This window comes from Punica granatum, chromosome 3 (assembly GCF_007655135.1).
Source record: "Punica granatum isolate Tunisia-2019 chromosome 3, ASM765513v2, whole genome shotgun sequence".
Taxonomy (NCBI): Eukaryota; Viridiplantae; Streptophyta; class Magnoliopsida; order Myrtales; family Lythraceae; genus Punica; species Punica granatum.
This window is the reverse complement of record NC_045129.1, coordinates 6,039,058-6,062,779: the sequence shown is the minus strand read 5'-3', so window position 1 is coordinate 6,062,779 and position 23,722 is coordinate 6,039,058. Positions and strand designations below refer to the sequence as shown.

The following is a 23,722-nucleotide window of genomic DNA, read 5'->3' as shown; positions in this document are numbered from 1 at the left end:
TGTGCTGGAGTCGAAGAACCTCAAATAGCTAGAATTAATCCTCCCTTGAGTGTCCAGTTCGCGCGATCACAAACTGCTTCTAGTAGAAAAATCCCTGTGTACTGCAAATAATGCTCGCAAACAGAGTGCAATTTGCATACCTTGTGGTTACCTTAGATGTAATTTTTATTTGATCTCAATAAAGATAAATTGATCTAATATGATATTAGTTTTTCATAAAGATGAGCATGTCCCCAGGGAAGTTTTGCAGTAATTTAACATTGATCGGATGGGTTCCTTGGGCCAAGATGACTAACACGTTAAGATAGGCATAGGTCTTAGTATCCCCGCGAAATTTTGCAGTAATTTAACATTGATCAGATGGGTTCCTTGGGCCAAGGTGACTAACACGTTAATATAGGCATAGGTCTAAAGTATCATATCATATGTCAGGTCGCAAAATCTAAGGTAACATATGTTATTTAACTCGATATATATACACACATACAAGCCACAGGCTCAGGGCATAATAATTATAAACAATATATAAATAATTATAAATATCATATGTAATTAGAGGGTACATATTATATAAGAATCTATTATATATGTCAACAATTTATAATATGTTAACAATGGTCGTTATAATACAGATTATATATTATTTATATTCGCATATTGCTTATATTTCTATTGTATTTATTTAACATTAACATATATTTTGTTAATCTCTTTATAAATTATAAACATAATATATATACCTCTGATCCTGCATATATACTGTTTATATATATATATATACACACGGACAATGTTTGAATTCAGTCAACTAAAAATTCAGTCACTCCAAGTATAAAATATTTGCTTTTGTGACAAAAATATTTAATACAAAATCCAAAACTGTTGTACAACAAGAATAAATATTTTGTATTTGAGTAATCGACTGAATATTTTTCAGTGATTGATCCCAACAATTTTCCTATATATATATATTTATGCCGAAGAAAAGGAGGTCCGTACCGTAGTACTGCATTATGTTCTTTTCCATAACCCCAGATTTCAAGGTTGGATTCCTTGAGCAACCGAATAGTCCATTTATCACGAGCAGACGGTTTCTAATATTTGATACGGAGGTCAGAGTTTCAAAATAGAGCTATACGAATTCCACTCTTCTGCTTTGATATATATATATATATATATGTAAATAGATTTTTTTTTGTATTTACTCTAGAACCGATCCGGAAAGACCCGATCCGTGGAGAGTCAATTTTCTTCTTGATTTCGGGTTCGGTTCTCGGGGATGATTTTCAAAATAAAAACCCAACCACTTCAGATCTCCGAAAATTTTTTCCATACTTGCACCTAACCGCCCTGTGCACAGCCCTAATGCCAAAGAAGATGGAATGAAGCTATCATTAAAACGTTACAAAATTTGACCTTTTGGATAGAAACGTTAAAATTGTTCCGATTCTACCGATTTAAAACGTGTTTTGTTGCTTCCCTCCGAAAAAATGTGTTTTCTGCTTGACTCTATGGATATGCCCGGTTCTGATCCGATTCAACTCATCAACGTTCATGAAACCGTAAATTTGCAGGATCCCATGATCTAGAATTGTGATTTTAATTACATTGTTCACTTATTATTATCTTTATGTGAGAGTACATCTTACAATAAGTTGTGATTTTTCCTATGAACATAGCTTATGCTAGTATACGCCATGAAGGGTTGATGAGAATGAGGCGACAGAAGGGCCGGAACTTGGAAGTGGGAGGAGGAACCTCAAGAGGCAGAGACATCGATCGGAGGGACGAAGGCCTGGGCTGGGCCTTGAAAGTTCTAAAAGACGGGCCTAGATAGAATTACTAGGCTCACATAATAATGAATTTTATGTGCAGCCCACGGATTCAAAACTCACTAGAAACACTTTGTGATTAGGATAAGATGACGTTCAAATAAGAATTAGTTTCAATTAATAAGTTGACTATAATTAATCTACTTTTAAGTTAAAACGATAATTTTGTGGATGACACTAAAAAAACATATATAGGCGAAACTAAAAAATAGTACAATTAGTAAAACGATACTACTCCTAGGATGAATTGAAGTTATAGGGAAGTGGAAAAGATTAGGTGGCTAGGTGGACCTTGCTTCACCGTTCCGATGCATTACAACTGTTGACTCGGTAGAACTGCATCTCAAGATGTTACATAGACATCAGATGTGATAGCGAACATATAATAGCTAGCTATAACCCTTTATTCAGTTTACTACCCTGCAATCCTTCCGGACCTCCTGTCCACCCGTGATGCTGCTCATCTTGGTCATAGACTTGAAAAATGCGTCCACAAAAGCCTCGTAAGAGCTCGCGAACTTGGAAACCAAGCACTAACTCGTCGGAGGGTTGGCTAGAAGAGCTTGGTCCGACTAGTAGGGGGCCTTGCCTTGAGGATTAATTAGCTTGTAGTACGTGTTGTTGAACATAGTGGAGGACGGATACATTGGAGAGCCGGCATTCTTTGGCCTCCCCTTGACCGAGCACATGCTCCTTAAGCTTTCCGCGAAGGACGGCTGCATTGATGGGTCGATGTCGTGGGTGGAGTCGAAGTTGTGGAGCCTGTTCAAGAATGAGGAGCAGTGGGAGAACCCGAGAGTGTGGGCTCCCAGAGTCGAGTGGAAGATCAATCATAAGTTTTTTATCTCGATGTTGGAAACTCATATCAACAATTAAATTTCTTACAAGCCATTTCCAGTTCTCAAACATTACTGCATCGTTTGATTTCAGAGTTAAAATAACTTTAATTTTGATTTTGATTTTGATTGTGGAAAAGGACAAATGAGATGATATTATAAATTTGACTTAGAAAATGTGTATTTTTGTTGTGTAGTGGGTAGAATTAAAATCAAAATCATGATTCTAAAATCAAACTATGAAAACAAACAGGCCCGAACATTTTTCGGTAATGATCACTGACTCAACCTAACTGCTGCTAATGATGTCCGTATGCAAGTGTAAAGTTATTGATAGATCAATGTTTGGAATCACATTCTATATTTCACTGTAAATAAATGCTTGGTTGCCAGGAGCTTAATATACCAGCACAACAGCATCTCGGGCAACCATGGCCAAGATATCGGTGCAAGAGACAACTGCTGGGCAATGCTCTTCGAGTGCCTTCTTTGCACTGTTGATCACATAAAATGTGTGCAGCGGGACGCTGGGAGGCTCGTTCTTTTCTGCCTTGTTGTTCCCTTTGCAGATGCAGATCAGGAGCACGGAGCCATCACACCCCTTCATCAAGTCGAAAGTGAAGTTAATTATCGGGTCATACATATAGCAACTAACAAACCACACGAATATTAATTTTAATATAGAGAATGCACGTATATGTGTACTCACCCTAATAAAGCAATCGTGGACATGCATCTGAAGTAGAGCAGCTGCAGGCACGTCGTCCTTCCCTGCTGCATCCTCGACAGTATTTGGGATGATAAGTTTGGCATGGGGCAGGTTTTCTCTTAGTAGTTCAAGATCAATGAACTACTAAGTGGGTGAAGGAAGCGTGAGGAGTGAAATGAGAACAGGTCTGGTATTTTTTTTTCTTTTTGGATTTAAAGAGAGGCCCATAAACTTAGTACAATGAAATATAAATCATAATAGCTAATAAAATGGTACATATAGTCATACTGGATATTGAACATGAAATCTCTTAATTACCAGGCGAGGGCGTGCGCACTGCGATACACCGTGTTTTGATATTAATAGTATGGTAATTGCCATGCTAATTTTTGTGTGAAATGAGAATCTATATATAATATATAAAACTCAAGAAAATCATTGGAGGCTGCTACATGCACATTTGGCAAAATAGAGCATTCTCATACATTTGTAACCGTCGACGTCAATTAATGATATACATTAATACGTACTGTGAACAACATAAATTTCATGGCATAAATATTCAATAGTATAATTGTATATATTTTTACATGTATTATTATTATTATTATTATTATTATTATTATTATTATTATTATTATATCTAATTAAATTGGAAAATGGGATAATTGCTGAGGCGGTCACCATTGCCTCCCAATTATAATTAATTAATCATTTCTTGAAAATATAAAAGAATTTTTGATCATTTAGAAATCGACAGGTTCCCTTCAAAATTACAAAGAAGTACCTATGAATGAATTGGATGAATTGCACAACTAACAATACATCTATCTCTAGATATAATTCGGTCATGTACTTTAAATTCCGATGTTATGATTAAGTTGCTAATAGGTCGCCAATATGGAAAAAATTCACTATTCATCAGAAATATGTTTTTTTTTAAGGTAAATTAATGCAAAGAACCATAGACTTGAATCTGTTAGTATACCTATTTCTTCTTATGAATGAAGAATTTTGTTAGAGTTAACTGAAATTATTGGTCTTAATTTATTTATATTCTTAAAATAACATATTTGTCAACATGAATAACAACTATATTGATTTCTTAAATTTTCTTAATTGAAAATCAAAATTTGATCAAACCAAAATATAGAAATCTAAATAGTTAATTAAAATCAATAAAGAATCTCGTGCAAAGCACGGGTCATCTGCTACTTAATGGTAATTGCCATGCTAATTGAGATTTCTCTTTTTTTTTCTTTTTTTTTTCTGATAGTTAATTTAATCAATGTATAGTCATGAGGATATAGAAGCTGAAAGAGTGTAAACAAATTAATTCTGGCTCTTGCGTGAGAGCTTATAAAAACTCTTCATTCATTTATTGAAATGCTGCCACCTAAGCTTTTTTTTACATATCCTTCTCTTGTGGTTTGCCATTTCTTTGGTTCCTCCATAATTAATATATCATATAATTTTTTGAATTATTATTAAAGAAAATTAATCCTATATTTATTAAAGTTAAAAAAATTAAACTATTAAATAAAATTATGAGCTATATTGAGGTATATATTGAAGAAAAAAACCATACCAAATATAAAAAAATCTTAATGGCTAGTTAAATATAAATTATGAGTTAATATTTCGAGTCTTCCCTAAGTTCAAAAAATTGACAAATTAAAAACACAATCACTGAAAATCTTGACAAAAATTGAAATGACAAGAGTTCGGGAGAAATTTCTATTCATTTGCTAAAATGCTTCCATAATAAGCATTTTTTACATACCTCAACTCACGGTTTACCGTTCTTTTGATCCCCATCACTAATATATACCTATAATTCTTTGAATCCCTAATAAAGACTATTGATGCTACATTTATCAAATTGAGAAAAAAAAATAATTTACTGATTATATACAAAATATGAACTTCAAGGTATTCTTCAAATAAATAAAATTACCAAACTAAATAATAAAAAATATTATTTGTTAATTTAATATAAATTATATGAGTTAATTTATTATAATCTTTCCTAAGTTAAAAAAAATACATAACAAATATGAAAAAAAACTGCAAATCTTGATAAAAAGTTAAAATAAGAAATTATTTACAAATAAAATATGCAAATGCCCATGTGAGACTAGTTAATTTTTAGAGTAATCTAACAATTTGCCCCTCGAGTGATTGATATCACATCAAATCAGACCTTAAGAATTTTTTTACATTAAATTGGACCTTAACAGATTAAGTGTACATCAAATGACTCTTTCTGACTGCCTGCCGTCCAATAGTTGACGAAAACATCTAATGTGACATTATTATTATTTTTTTTACATCAATTTTGATTTTGACCCATTAAATGTACATCATATTGCCCATTTCGTCAGAGAGTTCCGTCAAGTTTGTAACGGCAGATAGACGGAATGACAATATGATGTACATTTAATAGGTTAAAGTCAAAATTGATATAAAATTTTTCTTAAGGTTAGTTGATATAACATCGATCTCTTGAGAAGTAAATTGTTAATTTACTATATTTTTTATTATCTAAAACAAGTAAAACGGGTTCTAAGAAGGGCATGAGGACACGCTTCCCTCTTATCAATTAACCTTTTCCCTTTTTAATTTTCTTACATTATTATAAGCTCCCATAAACTTATATAATCTTTCACTTTTATCCCTCTAATCCTTTCCGATGTATCTCTGATTATCATCCTCATTGTTTGTCTCAACCTTTTCAAGCATATTTTCCTGAAAAGTGATTTCGAAACAGAGCATGTGCCATTTAGTTGTAGAAAAGTTAAATAATATACTTATATATGTTTTACACAATTGTTGAAAGGTCTAAAGAAATACTTTCAAGTTCCGACTAACCAATATGCCAATCTATTGTAAAATAATATATTGTCTGTCAAGCAGACTGTTGAAATCATTAAACTAACCCCATTTAAATAATAAAAAATAAGATTGAGTTTAAATGGAGCATATACAGCTTTCAAGGAAACGCATTTTGTATATATTTTTTAAGATTTTTCTTCTTTTCAGTTAATACTCTTTATCGTATTTCTCACTTTTCCATTTCTATCGTCCAAAATAATTTAATAACGATTATGTCCTATTTATATTCCAAATGCATTGGATTGTAATAATTTTGATATTGGTCATATTTATAATTTATAATTTTGATATTGTTGTTGTTGTTATTATTATTATTATTATTATTATTATTATTATTAAATATTTAATATTTATTTGACATGTCAATTTTATAATTAATATACATTTTATTTACGACATAATTTCTTGAACCGCTACTCATATGGGGCGGCAACCTTCCCTGGTTATATATATAGGAGGAAGAAAATTATGAGACTTTGAATTAGTTGACTGCCAGCGGCCCGCCCAAAAGGGAGTCCGTTAAATATAATGATGGGGAGGAATTTTGAAGCAATTCTTAATTCAACAAAAGCACATTTTTGTGTAAGATTGGAGTCAAAAGATATATTATGTCTCCATTGTTTGTGTTAGCCTACTTCCTTGAATTTGATGTTCATGAGATTATATGTCCAAATATAAAATAAATTAAAAATAAAGTGACAGGGAAAAAAAAGAAGAAGCTTGGTGCAGTGATATATATCGTTGAAATCAAGATGTTTTGAATTCAATTTTCGTTGTCGGAATTCTTCGTATTCCTTCATTTCTTTTCTCTTATCTCTTTTTCTAAGCTTATTATGAGCTTTCTCTACGATCCGAAAAAAAGAAAAAGAGCATGTGATGGAGATGAGATGATTGATCCATTTTGTCTTAGTTGGCGATAATTGAGTGTTTTTTGCGCCCACAAAAATGGAGAAAGTGGCTTTCGGAGATGTTAGGACTTAACATCAATCGGAGGTTAATTCCTAGTTTCTAACTTTTGTTAGTTATTACAGGACATGATGGAGGTAGGAAAGACATATCGTCAATATATATGAAAACTTAATTCGACTAGATTTTCTCGATCAAATTGATCATTCATGCCTTGTTACGAAAATTACTGAAAGAGTTCATTTGTTTCTGGCAGCATCTATTTCTTTTTTATAACACAGAGAAAAAAAATTCAAAGTGGCTGCCGGAGGTGTTTGTTTCATCAACCACTTTATGTCTCGACCAAGATAAATACGCACTTATCTTTTGGTTATTAGGCAATGCATGCGTTTAGTAAAATAAAGTAGAAAATTTAAAAGACGAATACGGATTGTTTCACCACGAAAATCGAATCTCAAACTTCTAGTTTACTGCACGAGAGTGTACTAACTGCTTTAGATATATATATATACCTGCTTATCGTTATTAATAAGATAAGAAGCAACTGCATGTCACAGTGATCGATTTCTTTCACCCAAAAAGGATGGATTTCAAGCTGTACTAATCTTTCATTTGCGAGTATAGTATTATAGAATGTACACTGTTGTTATATATATGGAAGTACGAATTATTATTTCATGTAAGAGAATTGTTGTTCATATGTAATCTCAATCGGGCTATGATTGATGTCCTTCGTCTGCAAACCAAAAGGAAGTGTACAGAGTAATTATACTATTCACATATTGTATATGCGTGCAGATGAGATGGCACTACAACGTGTCTTCTTTTGTCTCTCTCTGTCTTTTTTTTTTTAACCCCTCCCTAACAAGTCAAGATCTCCCCCAAATAATAGAAGGTCCAAAAGTCGAACTAGATAGCTCTTTTTGAAAGTGAAATTTTTTTGCCAACCTTTGTAAAAGAAACCGCAATTCTTTTGCTATCTCACAGCGGAAGCAAAATCTCGATTAGATACATTTTCAGAAAATATTTTTTTGGGTGAAATATAAAATATTATTTAGAAAAAGGTTGTTGGTCTATTCTGGGAGAAACATGAGCGAATGACAATAGAATCAAATCAGGTAAAGTTTGACGTTTATATTTTTCATTTTTGGGAATAAAATATTGTTGAATTTTCTTTACAATTTAATATGTCAAAAAAATTACAATAATGTGCATTTTTATTTAAAGAGAAAAAAAAAAGAAATTTCAAATTGTTATTTGGCTTACTTGAAAACCTTGCATCTTACGAGTCAAATCTTGCAGAAAACAAGATGTTATTTGACATTGGAAGGTACGTGCAATATTATTAGATTGGTTATTGGAGGATTAAATATTCGAAAAATAAAATGAAAAAAAGGAGGAGGAATAATTGGACGAGTACAGGCATAGATTAATTCGATGATTTTGCATACCAATTTAGCACCAGCAGGAAATAGTGATTCCATCTCGAATTTAACAAGGAAAAACTCACATAGTTCGATATAACATTCTTATGCTGAATTTCGAATTCGATAACCCTTAATTACCCAAGTTTCATCGTACATGTACTCGCTCACATGCGGTTATTGGACACGAGGACTCATATACTGCATGTTATATTTGGGACACATAAAATTAGAGTTGAGCAGAACCTTCGTTGACATTGTTCCATCTTTTGATTGACATGTCTGGTAGATCGGTACAGCGCGGCATGTTTGGAGGAGGCGGGCGGAGACTTGTTTCTTCGGTGCCTCCATCCCTCACAATAAACGCGGTGTCCATGCCCCAGGTCATATGTCGATCCAAGTGACAGTGCCAGAACCACACCCCTGCTCAAATCCGGATGCATTCATTGCAAATTAATGTCTAAAAGATGTTATGTACACGTAGCAGTACGTAAACTGGTGAATAGATGCAGAGTACATCACTTGTTGTAATTCACATACATGCATGTGGGTGTGGCCATCAGCAACATATGAAACTACGTACTTCATGGAAAAGGCTGGCGATTATTAAATTGCAACTTATTTTGTATGGGAAAAAAATAAGAGTAGATATAAACCGAAGCCTTACCAGGATTGTTCGCAAAGAATCTGATGGCAAGCCAACCGTTCTTCGGGACTCCAAATGTGTTCACTTTTGGGGGATCAATCAGATTATATGATAACGGATCCGTATTGTTGTTGAAATTTCCAGAACCAATTCCAACTACATAGAAGCTATGGCCGTGCAGATGCATCGGGTGATTCACAGAGCCACCCATCACACTGGTGCCTTGGAACACTATCTCCACAGACTCGTAATAATTCAAAACCTTTACCTTTGTCCCTTGATCTGTAATAACTGCATCCTCGTCATAATTGTCCGAAGTGAAATCATACATAGTCTTTGGCCAATCTGGAAAATCTGTCGTGTAATATCCACTCAAGTTTCTGCATAAGATAAATTACCAACTTTAGCATGGAATTATACTAGTATTTAAGATGGGCTGTTTATATCATTGATAGAGTTTGCACTTCCGAATAGCCGGAACAGACATTTTCCATAGCTATATGTATATATGAGGAAAAAGAGCAAAATGATTTAGATAGGGAGGACCTGTAGTAGGCCTCGAGTACGTCAACCTGCGGATTGTTCCAGCTGATATTGTTCATGCTTGTGGCGAGTATGTTCCCCATGTCCGTACTGCAAGAAGTGCTATTCCGGCAGAGCACATTCATAGAGACCGTGATGAACATTCTTGTGGTTATGTTCTCCGGGACATTAATGGGGTAATCCTCGTTCGCCAGGCTTCTAATCCGATTCGTAAAATTCTTCCCAGCTTTCATGTCCAGATACATAGGAAGCTGGAAGTGTGGGAAGATTGGACGGGACGTGAAATTGTAGTCCCCGTTGTATTGCAGGATTGCCGTGGCATTGCTGTGGTCGAACCCTGTGACCGCTGCAGACTCGGTCGAATACTCCCGAGCAGCCATGTAGTAACGCCCGAGAGGCTGGTCTGCCGTGAGGAGCACGTCCATGGTCTGCCCCGGACTTATCATGATATAGTCCGTCACTATGGGCTTTACGTAGGCCCCATCCATTCCAACAACTGTGAGGGTATGCTCCGCAACAGCAAAGAAGAGTTCCGCATTGACAACCGCATTGACTATGCGGAGAAGGTACGTCTTTCCATAATCGACCAACCAACGATACGTCGTTTCTGCAATGTATAAAATTTGAAGCCGTTATAGAGGTCATGACCGGAGTCGATTCAAATGATTTCCGATTATATACCAGGGGAAGGAGAAGGATATGATAATGATATATACCGTACCACTTGAGCAATTAGAAAAATCTCCAAGTTCGCCGTTCGTTGTGTAGCCTCTTGAATGGGGCAAATCGGTCCCAGCAATTATGTCCTCTGCGAGCTCTGCCATCAAGTCCCCTTTGTACCAAGCAGCTGCAATTTTCTTTTTTCTTTTTTTTTTTAAATAACGAAAAGCAAAATATATATATATATATATGTGTATATATATTGGAGGAAAATCGTATTTTATTTTAAATTCAGTAAACGGTGACATTTTATCCATGCATACGCGGGGATGCTGCGAGCTTGTTTGGTTTCAATTTTTTTTTAACTTAACTCAACTTTACTTCACTTATCTTCGATTCAATAACATAATTATTACTTTTTCATTTCAATTCAATTTTTAATACTAAAATTTTTTAACTATTCACTACGTTTTTCATAATTCAACGACACAATCATTATTTTTTCTCAATTATTCATTACTCTTTTTTTTTCATAATTCAACAACACAATTATTACTTTCTATCAACTATTCATTATTTTTTTATAAATTTTTTCATAATTCAACAACATAATTATTATAAACAAATTAAAATAAAAAATCAAAACTCAACTCAACTCAAAAACCAAACACAATCACGTACCTAGCACAATTACTTCTTCTCCATCAGGTTCAGGATAAGGGGCCGTGGTTCCTTCTTTGGGAAATATGATGATTGCTCCATGAACCGTCGCTCGAGTCCAATCACTGTGAGCATGCCACCATAGAGTTCCTTCCTCATCGGAAAATATGACCTCGTAGGTGAAGTTTGCTCCCGGTTGGATAGGACACTGAGTGATATACTCTGGTCCATCCGACCATGGATTTGCAGGTTGTTTTACCCCATGCCTATCAAATCATGTGCGATCTGGGTGTATAAAATGGTTGTCTAATAAATTTTCCAAGATATATATAACTATATATGAACTGTTTTATAGAAATATATTAATAGTTTTCGGTTACAAAGGAGGTTGAAATGTATACTAATAGTTTTGCTTTTGGGTAGATGGAATATATGAATACTTAATTAGGCAGCATCATCTTTATATACATACTAGTCGTTTGCCTGTACTTTACATGAGTTGATTAAATAGAATTTGTTTTATAGGGTGAATACTGAAAATTAATTTATATTTTTTCACTTTTCATATAAATGCATGGAAAAATCTGATTACATGCCCTTCAGAATATATATTTATCAAGAGAGGCTATAACGCAGTGGCATACTTCTGACCTGATAACCAGGAGGTCCCAAGTTCGATACCAAGTGAAACTATCCATATCATTTTATTACATATTTAGAATTTCTATTTCAATATAGTAGGTCCATAGGCCTCCCTTATAACCGAAAAAAGAATATATATTTAGCTAACAAAATTTTAAAAGTCAATTATTATATGAAATTATCCAGATTTTATTACTCGATTTGTCTCTATTATAATGTTACCACATGATATAGATTGGAGGGATATATATATATATATATATATTATTTATATATTTAAGACTTACCTAGAATGCAATTGCATAATTATAAAATAGAAGAAAAAAAATAAACCATGATTTCTCATAAAGATAGGTGGTTTTATAAATCTGCTCATATTATATATATATATATATATATATATATATGAGTGTTCCAGGATGCAATTAATTATAGCAATTAATTTGATTATAAAACTATTTACTATACTAAATTGTTATAAATTTTTAAAAGTTCAAATCTCACGTATTATATCCACCGAAAAGAAGTTTACACATTATAGATTTTAGTTTCGTTTATAGCATTTTCATTTTCTTTCATAAAAATCCATTACAATAGTAAAGTAAATAGATTCAAGTAAAATTTCTCATTTTAATTTTCTTAGGTTTATACAAATTTAATAGATTATATGTATATTATTCTTAATTTATAGAATACTTTTTCCTATGTAAAGTATACTATAACTATATCTATCGAATTGATCCTATAATATAGAATGACCGTTAATAATATCCAAGAATTACATAGCATAGACTTTAATTTGGTTATTATCACATTCCTTTTAAAAAATTTCACCATAAAAATAAAGAAAATTAATGCATGTAAGTTTCTTTTCTAACTAGTTATTTTTAAAGTAAATTTTATATACCATAAATTTTAATTTTGTTTGTTGCATATTCTTTTTAAAAATTCACTGTAAAAATAAGTTAAATTAATTCAAACGAATTTTCTTTTCTAATTTCAATTCTTATAAATTAAATTTAATCTAAATTAGATATGGGGTAAATTTTATTTAAATATTGACATTTATAGCCCTAATAACAGTAAATATTTACCTGTAGGTTGGAGTAAATAAATAAATATATATATATATTGTGAGGAAGGTTGGGGTGAATATATATATATATATATATAATTTATTTTTCCTATTTGCGAGTTATAGTATATTTGAACCTAAATATTATTCAGACATAAAAAGAAGTGCAAGATATTTCCATAGAATAAAAAGTCGAAAAGATAAAAAAAAAGTTATAGAATTTTTTATAAATCTATTATTATAAATAAATATATGATAGTTCTTTGATAACAATGACCTAATAATTAGTAAATAGTTTTTAATTGTCTTACTATAAAATGTATTTAATGCAAGAATTTTACTTATTTTTACTATGATTGATATTTTAATATTAAATCTTATGTACATATTTACGTTTGTGACCCTATATAATCTTGACATTTATTTTTCTAATCCTATTTATTGTATGGGAAGGATACAACTTTATATATATATATATATATATCTAGCTATGTACGCATAGACATGCTCATAATTGAATATATGGAGGAGAAATGTGAGGATGTCAATCTTATCCCAGGGGATTTTATTTATGGGTGATTTTACGGTAGTTGACTAAAAGAGATAATTATGGTAATTGACTATATCGATACAGTTAAATCTAAATTTGAAATTTTTGTCCATACATGTGGCGATATTTACGTAGAACAATAATTTCCTTTCTATATTTTCACCCATATATATCGATTAACAACGATGATTGACCACACCTGAGGATGAGTCCGTCCGGTTCACATTATTTCTAAATCGAATTGACCGGTTCAATAAATAAAAATAAATTAATTTTTATAGATTTCAAAATCAAAATAAAAAAATTAACTAAAAGAAATCAACAATGAAAGCTGCCTTTGAGGCTCTGCAAACTGGTAGGAGAATCACCACAAGGAAACTGGCAAAATTTGAGGAAAACAGCACATGCACCGCGCTGAATTTTATCATGAGAGACCATAATCGAAGGAGGAATGTCATACGGCGTTCACGCAATCACGGAGATATGCCGCTCACCGACGGTTTGTTCTCGAAGTTGGCTTTGATTGTTTGTTTTCAATCTTGCATCATTATTTGATTTTAATCAACGAGCAAAATCATTATGTATTTCAGCATCATTGTGTTCATCTGCTTTTTCTGTAACTCGGAAAGGTTTATGGTGAAAATATGATAGAATTAGATTTTTTTAACAAATAATTCGTTTATCACTTATAAAAAAAATGACCTAAAAAAAATTAATTTTGCCCATTTTCTCATTTCTAACATTAACTTTTAAAGATAGTATAGAAAGTTACCAAATTCGACTTTGTTATCATGTCTACTTCTAGCATGCCGTCAATTCCCTTGTCGTTTTTATATGGATTTCATTGATATGACACTAACAATGCACATGTGACACTAATGGTGGAATCCATAAAGTATTCAAATAACATTAAATTTTAAAGGGGCCCATCTGATGAAATCTGATGTCGCTAGCAGCCCTAATTGGGAGGCGATGGTCATCGGCGAGGCCTTCACCGCTACGCCGGCCCCTCTCCTCTTCCTCTTCCCAATTTTTTTTCTTTTATTAAATTCGAGGCAGCGAGGGCCTCATAGGCCTCACCATCATTTGTGTGGAGTCACAGACGACCTATGAGGTTGTCGGCCATCCTAATTGGAGTGGTCATGGCACTGGCAAGGCCCCTACAGCTGACCATTCTCTCTTCTTCCACTTCCCAATTTTTTTATTATTAAATACAGGGAAGCGGAGGCCTCGTTGGTACCACTACCGGCACAATGGAGTCGCCGGCAACCTCTAAAACTGTCAACAATCCCGATTGGGATGGTGGTTGTGACGGCAAGGCCCCACTTTAGCACTCCCTTCTTTCTTTGAAGTCTGTCATTTTTTTTTTCCATTTTTTCTATTTTTCTTTTGCTGTTTATAATTTTTAACAAATTTAATATTATTTAAGTACTTTATAGGCTCATTGTTAGTGCCACGCGTGCCGTTTGTATCACATCAGCAAAATCCACTACGGATGAATTGACGACACTAGATGTGATAACAAAGTCCTAATTGTACTATGACTTTCTATGCCATTTTTAAAAATTCATTCTAGAAATAATAAAATAGGCAAAGTTAATGTTTTTTTTAGTCATTTTACTCAAAAAAAATAATTAAACAATCCTCACCAAAGCTAAAAGTTTCGGACTTTACATGAATCCATCCCAATACTCAAACTCTCTGCTGACAATTTCTTGGTGGAACAGCAATGCCCACGGTGTCGACTAAGTTGCACTAATACCGACAGAGTTTCGATTGCAGCAATCAGTTCAGAGATTTCCTTTGGACCAAGTTGGTCTCCGGGGTAATTAAAACCCTAATCGTGCTTGTTTAATTTTTTCAGTTTTTTATTTTTGAATTTGAAAATGATAAGTTTTTTTTTAATCTTTATGGAAAACCGGCCGAGTTGATATGAAAATAATGTGGGGATCAGCTCATTCTCGGACGTGGTCAATATTATCTATGATATATATAGGCGAAAAATTTAACTGTAGAGATATTGCAAACTGCCAACTACCATAAATTTTTTCTTTCTTTCAATCAACCACTATAGAATTTCCATTTTACTTATTTACTTCTTCTACATAGGAGTATATAATAGCTCGAACTATATAATCAAATAAAATTAAATAAGCCAAGAAATTTTTTTTTTCTACTATCCTCACCCTTGACGTTTTTGTCATCAATTTTCCAACCTATAACAGAATTTTCTCTAGAGCAGTATTCATGGAAAAAAAAAAAGGAGAAGAAGCAAATCATGTGAAATGTCAATGAATTACAATTATTCGATCTATCTGACATGTTTTCGATGGATTTTCCATCGGCCCTGTGTAGAATATTTCTATATATTTTTAATTGCATCTTTTAACGGATTTTTAGCTCATTGATTTTGCTAATTATGATATTTCTATTTACTTCTAATTGTGTTTTCCTATGGATATTTTCCGTCGAAATCCGTCAGAGATTGTCCTTAGGAAGGATTGTTTTATATATTGTCATTGTATTTTTCGGCGCATTTTCCATTGGATTTTTTGAAAAACTTCCAACGAGAAATCTGTCGGGAAAATGTTTTATATGCAAGTTATTTGTATAGCTAACAAGGAGATCTTCAATCTGACCTGAATGCTCATATATATAAAGAATAAGATGTATACCCGCTCTACGTGTGGAATTATTTGATAGGAAATATTTTATTAATTTATTGAGTTAATACATGAATTTTATAAATTTAATTCTTGTTTTATTTTAAACCCGAATTAAATTACCATCAATAAGAAAGATGTTTAATACCTCTAATAGTTACTTTTTCACTATATAATGAAAAATAAATAACTAAAAAAATTATCAAACCAATAAAATGACAATTAAATAGAAAAAGAAGAAAAGCAACCGTTAATTAAGAGAGAGAAGGAGTTAGAGAGGAGAGAAAATAGGAATTGTGAGATAAAGTGGGAAAAAGAATTAGCAGGTAGTTACCTTAGACATTTTACTATTTTATCATTCGTTTAGTGTTGTTATAAATCCAAACATATGGAGTAAGTTAATATCGGAAAGGGAAAGTTAGACAAACAAATTTCCTTCTCACATATATACAATATATAGATAGATGCACTGCTTGCAGATTAGTCGGAGATGGAGTACTAATTTTACCAGTGAAGAGTCACGCCATATGGTCCATAATTGTACACGTTCACATAAACGGTGTCGCCCTTGTGAACGTGAATCTCTGGGCCGGGAAAGCTGTCGTTAACTGTTAAGATGCGCTTGCTGACGCACAGCTTCGTTACATTTGTTTCCTTCAACTGCGAAAGGAAAGGAAAGATGCATGTCGTTGGATGCTAAAAACGCATATGCATAGGGGGAGTGTACCCTGTAAATCTGCATGAAGTTTGTACAGTATAGAGCAAGATTGACAATTGGGAGCGTACCATGTAAATCTGCATGAAGTTTGTACAGTAATTATTCGATGTGGCTTTTATTTAATTTTTTTTATTTGAATTTACTGTTCTGCAATTACATAGAATATCGCATGAAGGGTGAATAACAATTATAAGATGCACGATGGCGAAAAAGGATTATAATTACCACGAATTTATAGTAGTGAACATCGCCACGGGCCAAGGGAAGTAATTGCCCGACAAGGACGAGGAGGCAGTAGAGTTGAAGATAGAGATTCATCCGTTTACTAATTTCGCCTTCTGCTTCGATCTCTCGGCTCAGTCGTCTCTATTAGTTCGACCTCGGACCATATCCTTGTTGGTAGCAAGAAGCAGCTCTTTATAGCCGATTGTTTTGCCATTGTAGGATATATATAATCGACTGAGTCTGCAAACAACCCTCATTTATTCCCTCGTCAACCATTCACTAGCTAACATTCATCGCATAGAACTAATAAGAACTTAATATATTTATGTACGTAAAAATATACACAACCCCCTGCTTATCTTCCAGTCAATTCCGCAATGTATGGGCATATGCATTTATAGAGACTGAAAATAGATGCAATTTTGGCACATCCATAAGGCAATGAAGTAGATGTGATCTACCACTCTGACATTCACTTAATTTTTTCAATGAATACCCTAATATTGGAAAATTCAATGGATTCCGATTAATCCAATTCTAGTCTAGTCGGCCCACGACATTCGCTTAATTGAACGGTTGTATATATGTTCCTCAGTTTTTCCTAATTACTTATTCCTCGCGGCGGTCCAGCATCTGCAATTCTCGAAACGGATTGAATGGAAGCTTAAACTGCAGGAATCTCAGTTTTTTTTTTTTAATCGTTAAAGCTGCAGGTAGCTAGTTAATCATCATTATTCTAAGGGATAAATAACCTCGTAACTATGAAAAGATAGTGTAACACAAACTGACGCACATCCTCGCATATTGATTTAGGAATTACATGCTCGATACCTAATGGGATTATCCCGCCACTCTCTTTTAATTTAAATATTTTTCTATTTTTCTATTGGACTTAAGTTATATATAAATATTTTTTTTTGTGTCCACTTGATATTTAGAAATCTAATGAGTCAGATTAATTTATATTTAAGTGGGGTTGACACACTAAGAAAATAAAGCTCTAAAATTCTTGAATTCTCTCCAACAACAATACTTGCGCCAATGGACTTTATTTAAAGAGAATAAATACTGAATAACCTAAAATCAATTTAAGTATTTTTTTTTATTTGTGACATTAGAAATGCCTTTATTTTTTCGGTGAAACACAATATTAAACTAACATATTTATTAAGACTAATTCTTCTTTAAGTATTAACTGGAGCTTGGCCATGATATTCTTTTAATGAATATTAAAAAACTGCAGAAAAGTTCGTCCACTCAAAATCAGAGGACCACTTGAGGCCTATTATAGTACAATCATGGTACTCTAATTAGAAATATAGGAAATTCAAATTAAGATTAGCATAGAGAAATATTAACTTTTATACCTATGAATATTAATTAGTCACTTTTTGAAAAATATGAATTATACTTACTATCGATTGGAGAGTTCATAACTTATATACATAAATAATTTTATCATTAGTTTCAGTTATATTATATATTAGTTATTACGCATACTATTATGATAAATCAAATCATTGATGAAAAATATTTTGATATACGGCATTGGGTGGGTATCACACCCTAATTTTATATAAAATGTTAGACTTATGCGACAAAAAGGGTATGGTATTGAGCATGTTCTTATCTGTCAATTAAAAGATTGCACATTCAATTCTCTTGATGGGACTATCTAAATTTTTTATTAGCTATTAAAATTATTATTTAATTGTATTAAATTTAAAGACCTTTCTTATAATTCGAAAAAAGAAAAGTCCACTCGTGCTCTAAAACTAATATTACTAATATTTAATGTAACAGGGTTCAGACAAAATCTGCCTAGTAAGGAGAAGGGATTGGATTTGTTTGGCCATTGGCATGAGTCGGTCCCAAGAGAAGTACTACTGACCCCTAATATCTTATCCCCATTTTCTCTTTTTTTTTTTTTGACCTTTTTCAATACGTATCACTATGATCTATCTGTCTGTCTGTCTATCTATAACTCTCTGACGAAATCTAATGCTCCGTTTAGTTTCGCAGTTAAAATCACAAAAATTTTAACTTTAACTTTAACTCAACACACTATACAATCATTTGTCCTTTTCTATAATCAAAATCAAAGTTACTTTAACTCTGAAAACAAACACATTATAAAACTCCAGCATTAGTGGGACACGTGTCGCGCCAGCAAATTTCCTTCCTCTTTTTATTTTGCGGTCAGTTTTTAAAAATTAAGGCAGTCTGGTGGAATTGCAAGATCCTCTTGAGATCGAATCCTATGTCTAGCACTCTCTTATTTATTTATTTATTTTTGGGGTTGAAAGGGAACCAAGGTATGCACTCTTACTTATATAAAATCAAAATAGATTAAATTTTAGATAAATACAACCCATATTAAGATATCATTTACTAATTATAAACGATGATATAATGCGTAATGCAATATATTTGTTAGCTTTATTCAATGACTAAATAAAATTACTTTCACAATATTGACATGAAAAAGTTACCTCCATAATATTATCCATATTCTTTTTATAAATGATATCGTTATAATTTATAATTATCTAAATTAACCCCTTCAACTTTCAATTTTCTTTCACATTCTAAAAAGGAAATCCATAATATTACAAATTAGCATGCCTCTATTAGGGATGGTACTTATACTATGCAGAAGATCCACACTTCCAACAAAAAATTTAAATGGGGTTATTGCACTATATAGTCTAATATTGACAGATATTTTTAAATATATCACAACGTCGATTTTTTCCCTAAGGTATCCTAACATTGTTATTTTTGTTTTACCATTTGTCCCCTAGGTGACATCAAACTAGTAACGTTGGGATATCTCAGGGAAAAAATTGACTTTGGGATAGATCCAAGAATATCTATCAATATTAGGCTATATAGTGCAATAAATCCATTTTAAATTTATCATTTATAACAAAATAAATTTTTATGATTATTTATTTATTTATTTAATGACTAACATTAAATAATATGAATGTCACCTATCATATGAAGTATGACATATATAAATAAAATAAATGATAAGTTGATTAATAATAAAGATTGTAAAAAATTTATAATATATATTAACAGTTATAATTTTCAAATATAACGAAACTATCCTCAATATTTCAAATACAAAGGCACATTAAATTTTAAAATAATGATGATATTGGTTAGGTTAGAAGTCTAATTTCATTTAATCAAAGGATCTTTCTTTGCTTACATATTATTTTCATATTTATGTGCACATGCTCAATAGAGACCAAAGTTTTAGTTATAGATTATTTATATATCGTTGAGATCAATCATGCTTTAGAATATGATCTATTTCTTGGACAATTGCACAATTTTTGCAAAAAATTAATGTCTTTTGGATCAGACCAAATATTACGAAATTAAGTTAATATCTATGACTAAGTATTGATCGAATGAGCTGTTTCGCCCCACAGCAAGACAAGGTACTTGTGCCTAGTAGTTATACTAAAAGTGATTATAGGTCCCAATCCAAGCTCTTAAGGCGAGTGAGGTGGGTTTTCCCACTCGTGAGACCCACCCCCACCTCTCTTTTTTCTTTTTTCCAAATTTTTTACATTTAAACTTTTTTTTTAATTTAATTAGACTATATATATATATATATATATATTACTTTCCCGGTTTGCTTCACTTGGTATCCAAAATCTAACCGGTATCGACTAATTCATATTTGAATCGAGTCAGACACTGAGAGATTTAATCCTTTCAATTGTTAATTTTCTCCATTTATAATATTTAAATATGCCTTATCTTAGGAAAATAAATGTCGCACTATTTGAACTATCGATCCACCCACATAGACCCTTCTCCCTCCTTTTTATTTTTAATCAATATTCTTATAAATATCTAAAAGTGATTATAGGTCCCAATTCGAGCTCTTAGGGAGGGTAGGGTGGGTTTTCCAACTCGCGGGACCCACCCCATCCTGGTTTTTTCAAATGTTTTACATTTAAACAATTTTTTAAAATTTAATTACACTATATATATATATATATTATCTTCTCGGTTTGCTTCACTTGGTATCCGAAGTCTAACCAGTACCGATTAATTTATACTTGAATCGGGTTGGCTACTAAGGAATTTAATCCTTTCAATTATGAATTATCTCCATTTATAATATTCGAATATGAAACCTTATTTTAGGAAAATAAGCACCAAACCATTTGTAACTATCGATCCACCCGCGGGGGCCCTTCTCCATCTTTATTTTAATCAATATTCTTTTAAATATCTAAAGATTTTTTTTCCAATTTGCACAACTTAGTATTTGAATTTCAATGAGTCCCGACTAATCAAAGTTCAAACGGAATCAGTCCATCAAGATGTAAAACTCTCTTCATCGTGGATTTTTTTTTTCATTCATAAGACTTGAACCTGACATTTTACTTAAAAGGAAAAAAAATATCGAACCACTTGAACAAACATACGTTGGTTATAATTTTTTATTTAAGTATAAAAAAATATTTCAATTGATAAGCAATTTAACTAACCTATTTTTATTTGTGATAGTATAAATGTACACTTTCTCGGGTGAAAGGCAAGACTACGCTAGCCTATTGACCAACGAGATTAATCCTTGCTTTGGACATTGATCACTTAACTGTGACTAATAGACGCTTTTAATGAATTTCGAACAGGTACACTGCCAGTAAAATTCGTCGCTTAAAATTATTGGGGCCAGTTAAGATTTATCATACAGTAACCATAATTTTCTCATACGAAATAGTGAAAATTCAAATGATATTTAGCAAGAGAAACATTAGCTTTTACACCATATGACATATTAATTAGTATAATTTTTTAAAAAATCTATACATTGGCAATTGAGAGTTCATATATTTTACACATATATCATTTTAGCATTATTTTAATAATTATACTCTATATCTATTATTACATAAACTAATATAATAAACCTAAAATTTAATGAGAAAAGTTTATCGACCCGTAGCATTGCACGGATAATTGATTACCCAGTTGCGGCTTTTTTTTTTAATTTTAAAATTTATTCCTTTCTTGGCATTTAAATTTGATTCAAACAAAGTAGCAAGTAATTCAGTCGATCCATCAAGACAAATGATCCAATTGTTATTAACTTATTATTCGATTTGTGACCTCGAGACTGCTTTAATTTTTGGAAAAAAGACAAAAACCGCCATTATGGTTTGGGGTTGGGACAAATCGCACCATATTCTTTTATTTGGGACAATTAGGCCCTTATGGTTTGCTTCGTTAGACATAGGGGTTACAGCGTTAATTTTTTTTTTCCATTTTCAGGCCTCAATCTTTGGCATTTTAATCATTTTGGTCATAAATCTTTTATCATTCCTATCATCGACTTTCCATTTTATTTCATTTTAGTCCTATAAAGAAAAATCGAAGGGGGATTGGCGGCCCCGACCCCTCCACCGAGGACGCTGGCACCAACAAAGGACTCCGGCGACCTCGGTGGAGGGGTTAGGGTCGCCGATTGGCGGTCCCGACCCCGAATTGACCGGGGACTTCGACTCAGGGTCCCCGACCCCTCCATCGAGGTTCCCAACGTCCTCGGCGGGTGTCGGCGCCCTTGGTGGAAGGGTTGGAGTCGCCGATTGGCGGCCCCGACCCCTTCCCCATTCAATTTTTCTTTATAGGATTAAAATGAAATAAAATGGAAAGTTGAGGATAGGAATTATAAAAGAAAAAGATTTTATGACCAAAATGATTAAAAGGTCAAAGTTTGAGGACTGAAAACGAAAAAAAATTTAATGCCGTAATCCCCTATGTCTAACGGAACAAACCATAGAGGGGCTAATTGTCCCAAATAAAAGAATATGGTGCGATTTGTCCTTACCCCAAACTATAATGAGAGTTTTTGTCTTTTTCCCTTTATTTTTTTTCCTATTTTAACCCATTTGCTAGTATTTTATACCAACCCGAATAACATAGCAAGTTATCCGTTTGATTCATCGGAATAAACTATTATGGCCGGACCAATTATTTCCAAAAAATATTTTTACCCAACTTTTATCTAGAAAAAATAAGAAGAAATTTCATATCGAAAATACTTTGAGTGCCTTACTAATTGCTTACTTTTTAAAATTTTCACATTTAATAACCCATTTGTTAGTGTTTTGAATCCAACCCAAATAAGATAGTAAGTTATCAAGTCAACCCCTTAGAATAAACGATGCGACCATTATGGTCGGATCAATTATTTCAAAAAATATATATTTTTTCATTTTCACTCATTTTTCGTTTAGAAAAATCAGAAGAAATATCATATCGAAAATACTAGATATATGAATTAATGCCAATGAAAAACTTTTGCCCACTCTTAGGATTTACTCTTCACTGGCCCATAAACACTTCCAAATCAATGGGTATAAGTAATAATAACAATTCTTGATAATTAATATACCTAACAAATCATTTGAGACGGTTTTTAGACACGCCGCAAAGCGCGGGCTTGATCCCTAGTTAAATCAATATGGGTTTTAGGGATGAGTCAACTGTTATTTATTTTAGTCCTCTCTTGTGCAGTGGCTATCAGATTCTTGGCATGGTACGGCTATACTACTACTTTTTCTTTTTTCTAATTACAAAAAGGCCTTACAATTTTAGTAAAAGGATATGAAAAAAAATATAGAAAATCATTCGCTCGGATGAACCGAACTTAAAACCAATTGATTCCATTGGAGGCCTTTCTCGATATGGACGATTTTTTTA

At 32.5% G+C, this 23,722-nt stretch overlaps 2 protein-coding genes across 2 annotated transcripts; both read right to left on the bottom strand.

Moving 5' to 3' along the window:
• Positions 1–3,065: 3,065 nt before the first annotated feature.
• Positions 3,066–3,481, bottom strand: LOC116200308 (peroxidase 64-like). The gene is made up of 2 exons (XM_031531169.1): positions 3,378–3,481; positions 3,066–3,318 (listed from the first exon to the last, which is right to left on the bottom strand). Exons 1-2 carry the CDS (start codon positions 3,479–3,481, stop codon positions 3,066–3,068), a joined length of 357 nt encoding a protein of 118 aa, XP_031387029.1.
• A 5,122-nt stretch (positions 3,482–8,603) lies between these two features.
• On the bottom strand, positions 8,604–17,181 carry LOC116202020 (putative laccase-9). Its single transcript, XM_031533529.1, has 7 exons — positions 16,985–17,181; positions 16,550–16,701; positions 11,133–11,377; positions 10,513–10,638; positions 9,795–10,398; positions 9,270–9,628; positions 8,604–9,025 (listed from the first exon to the last, which is right to left on the bottom strand). Exons 1-7 carry the CDS (start codon positions 17,075–17,077, stop codon positions 8,832–8,834), a joined length of 1,773 nt encoding a protein of 590 aa, XP_031389389.1. The 5' UTR covers positions 17,078–17,181; the 3' UTR covers positions 8,604–8,831.
• Positions 17,182–23,722: the final 6,541 nt, after the last annotated feature.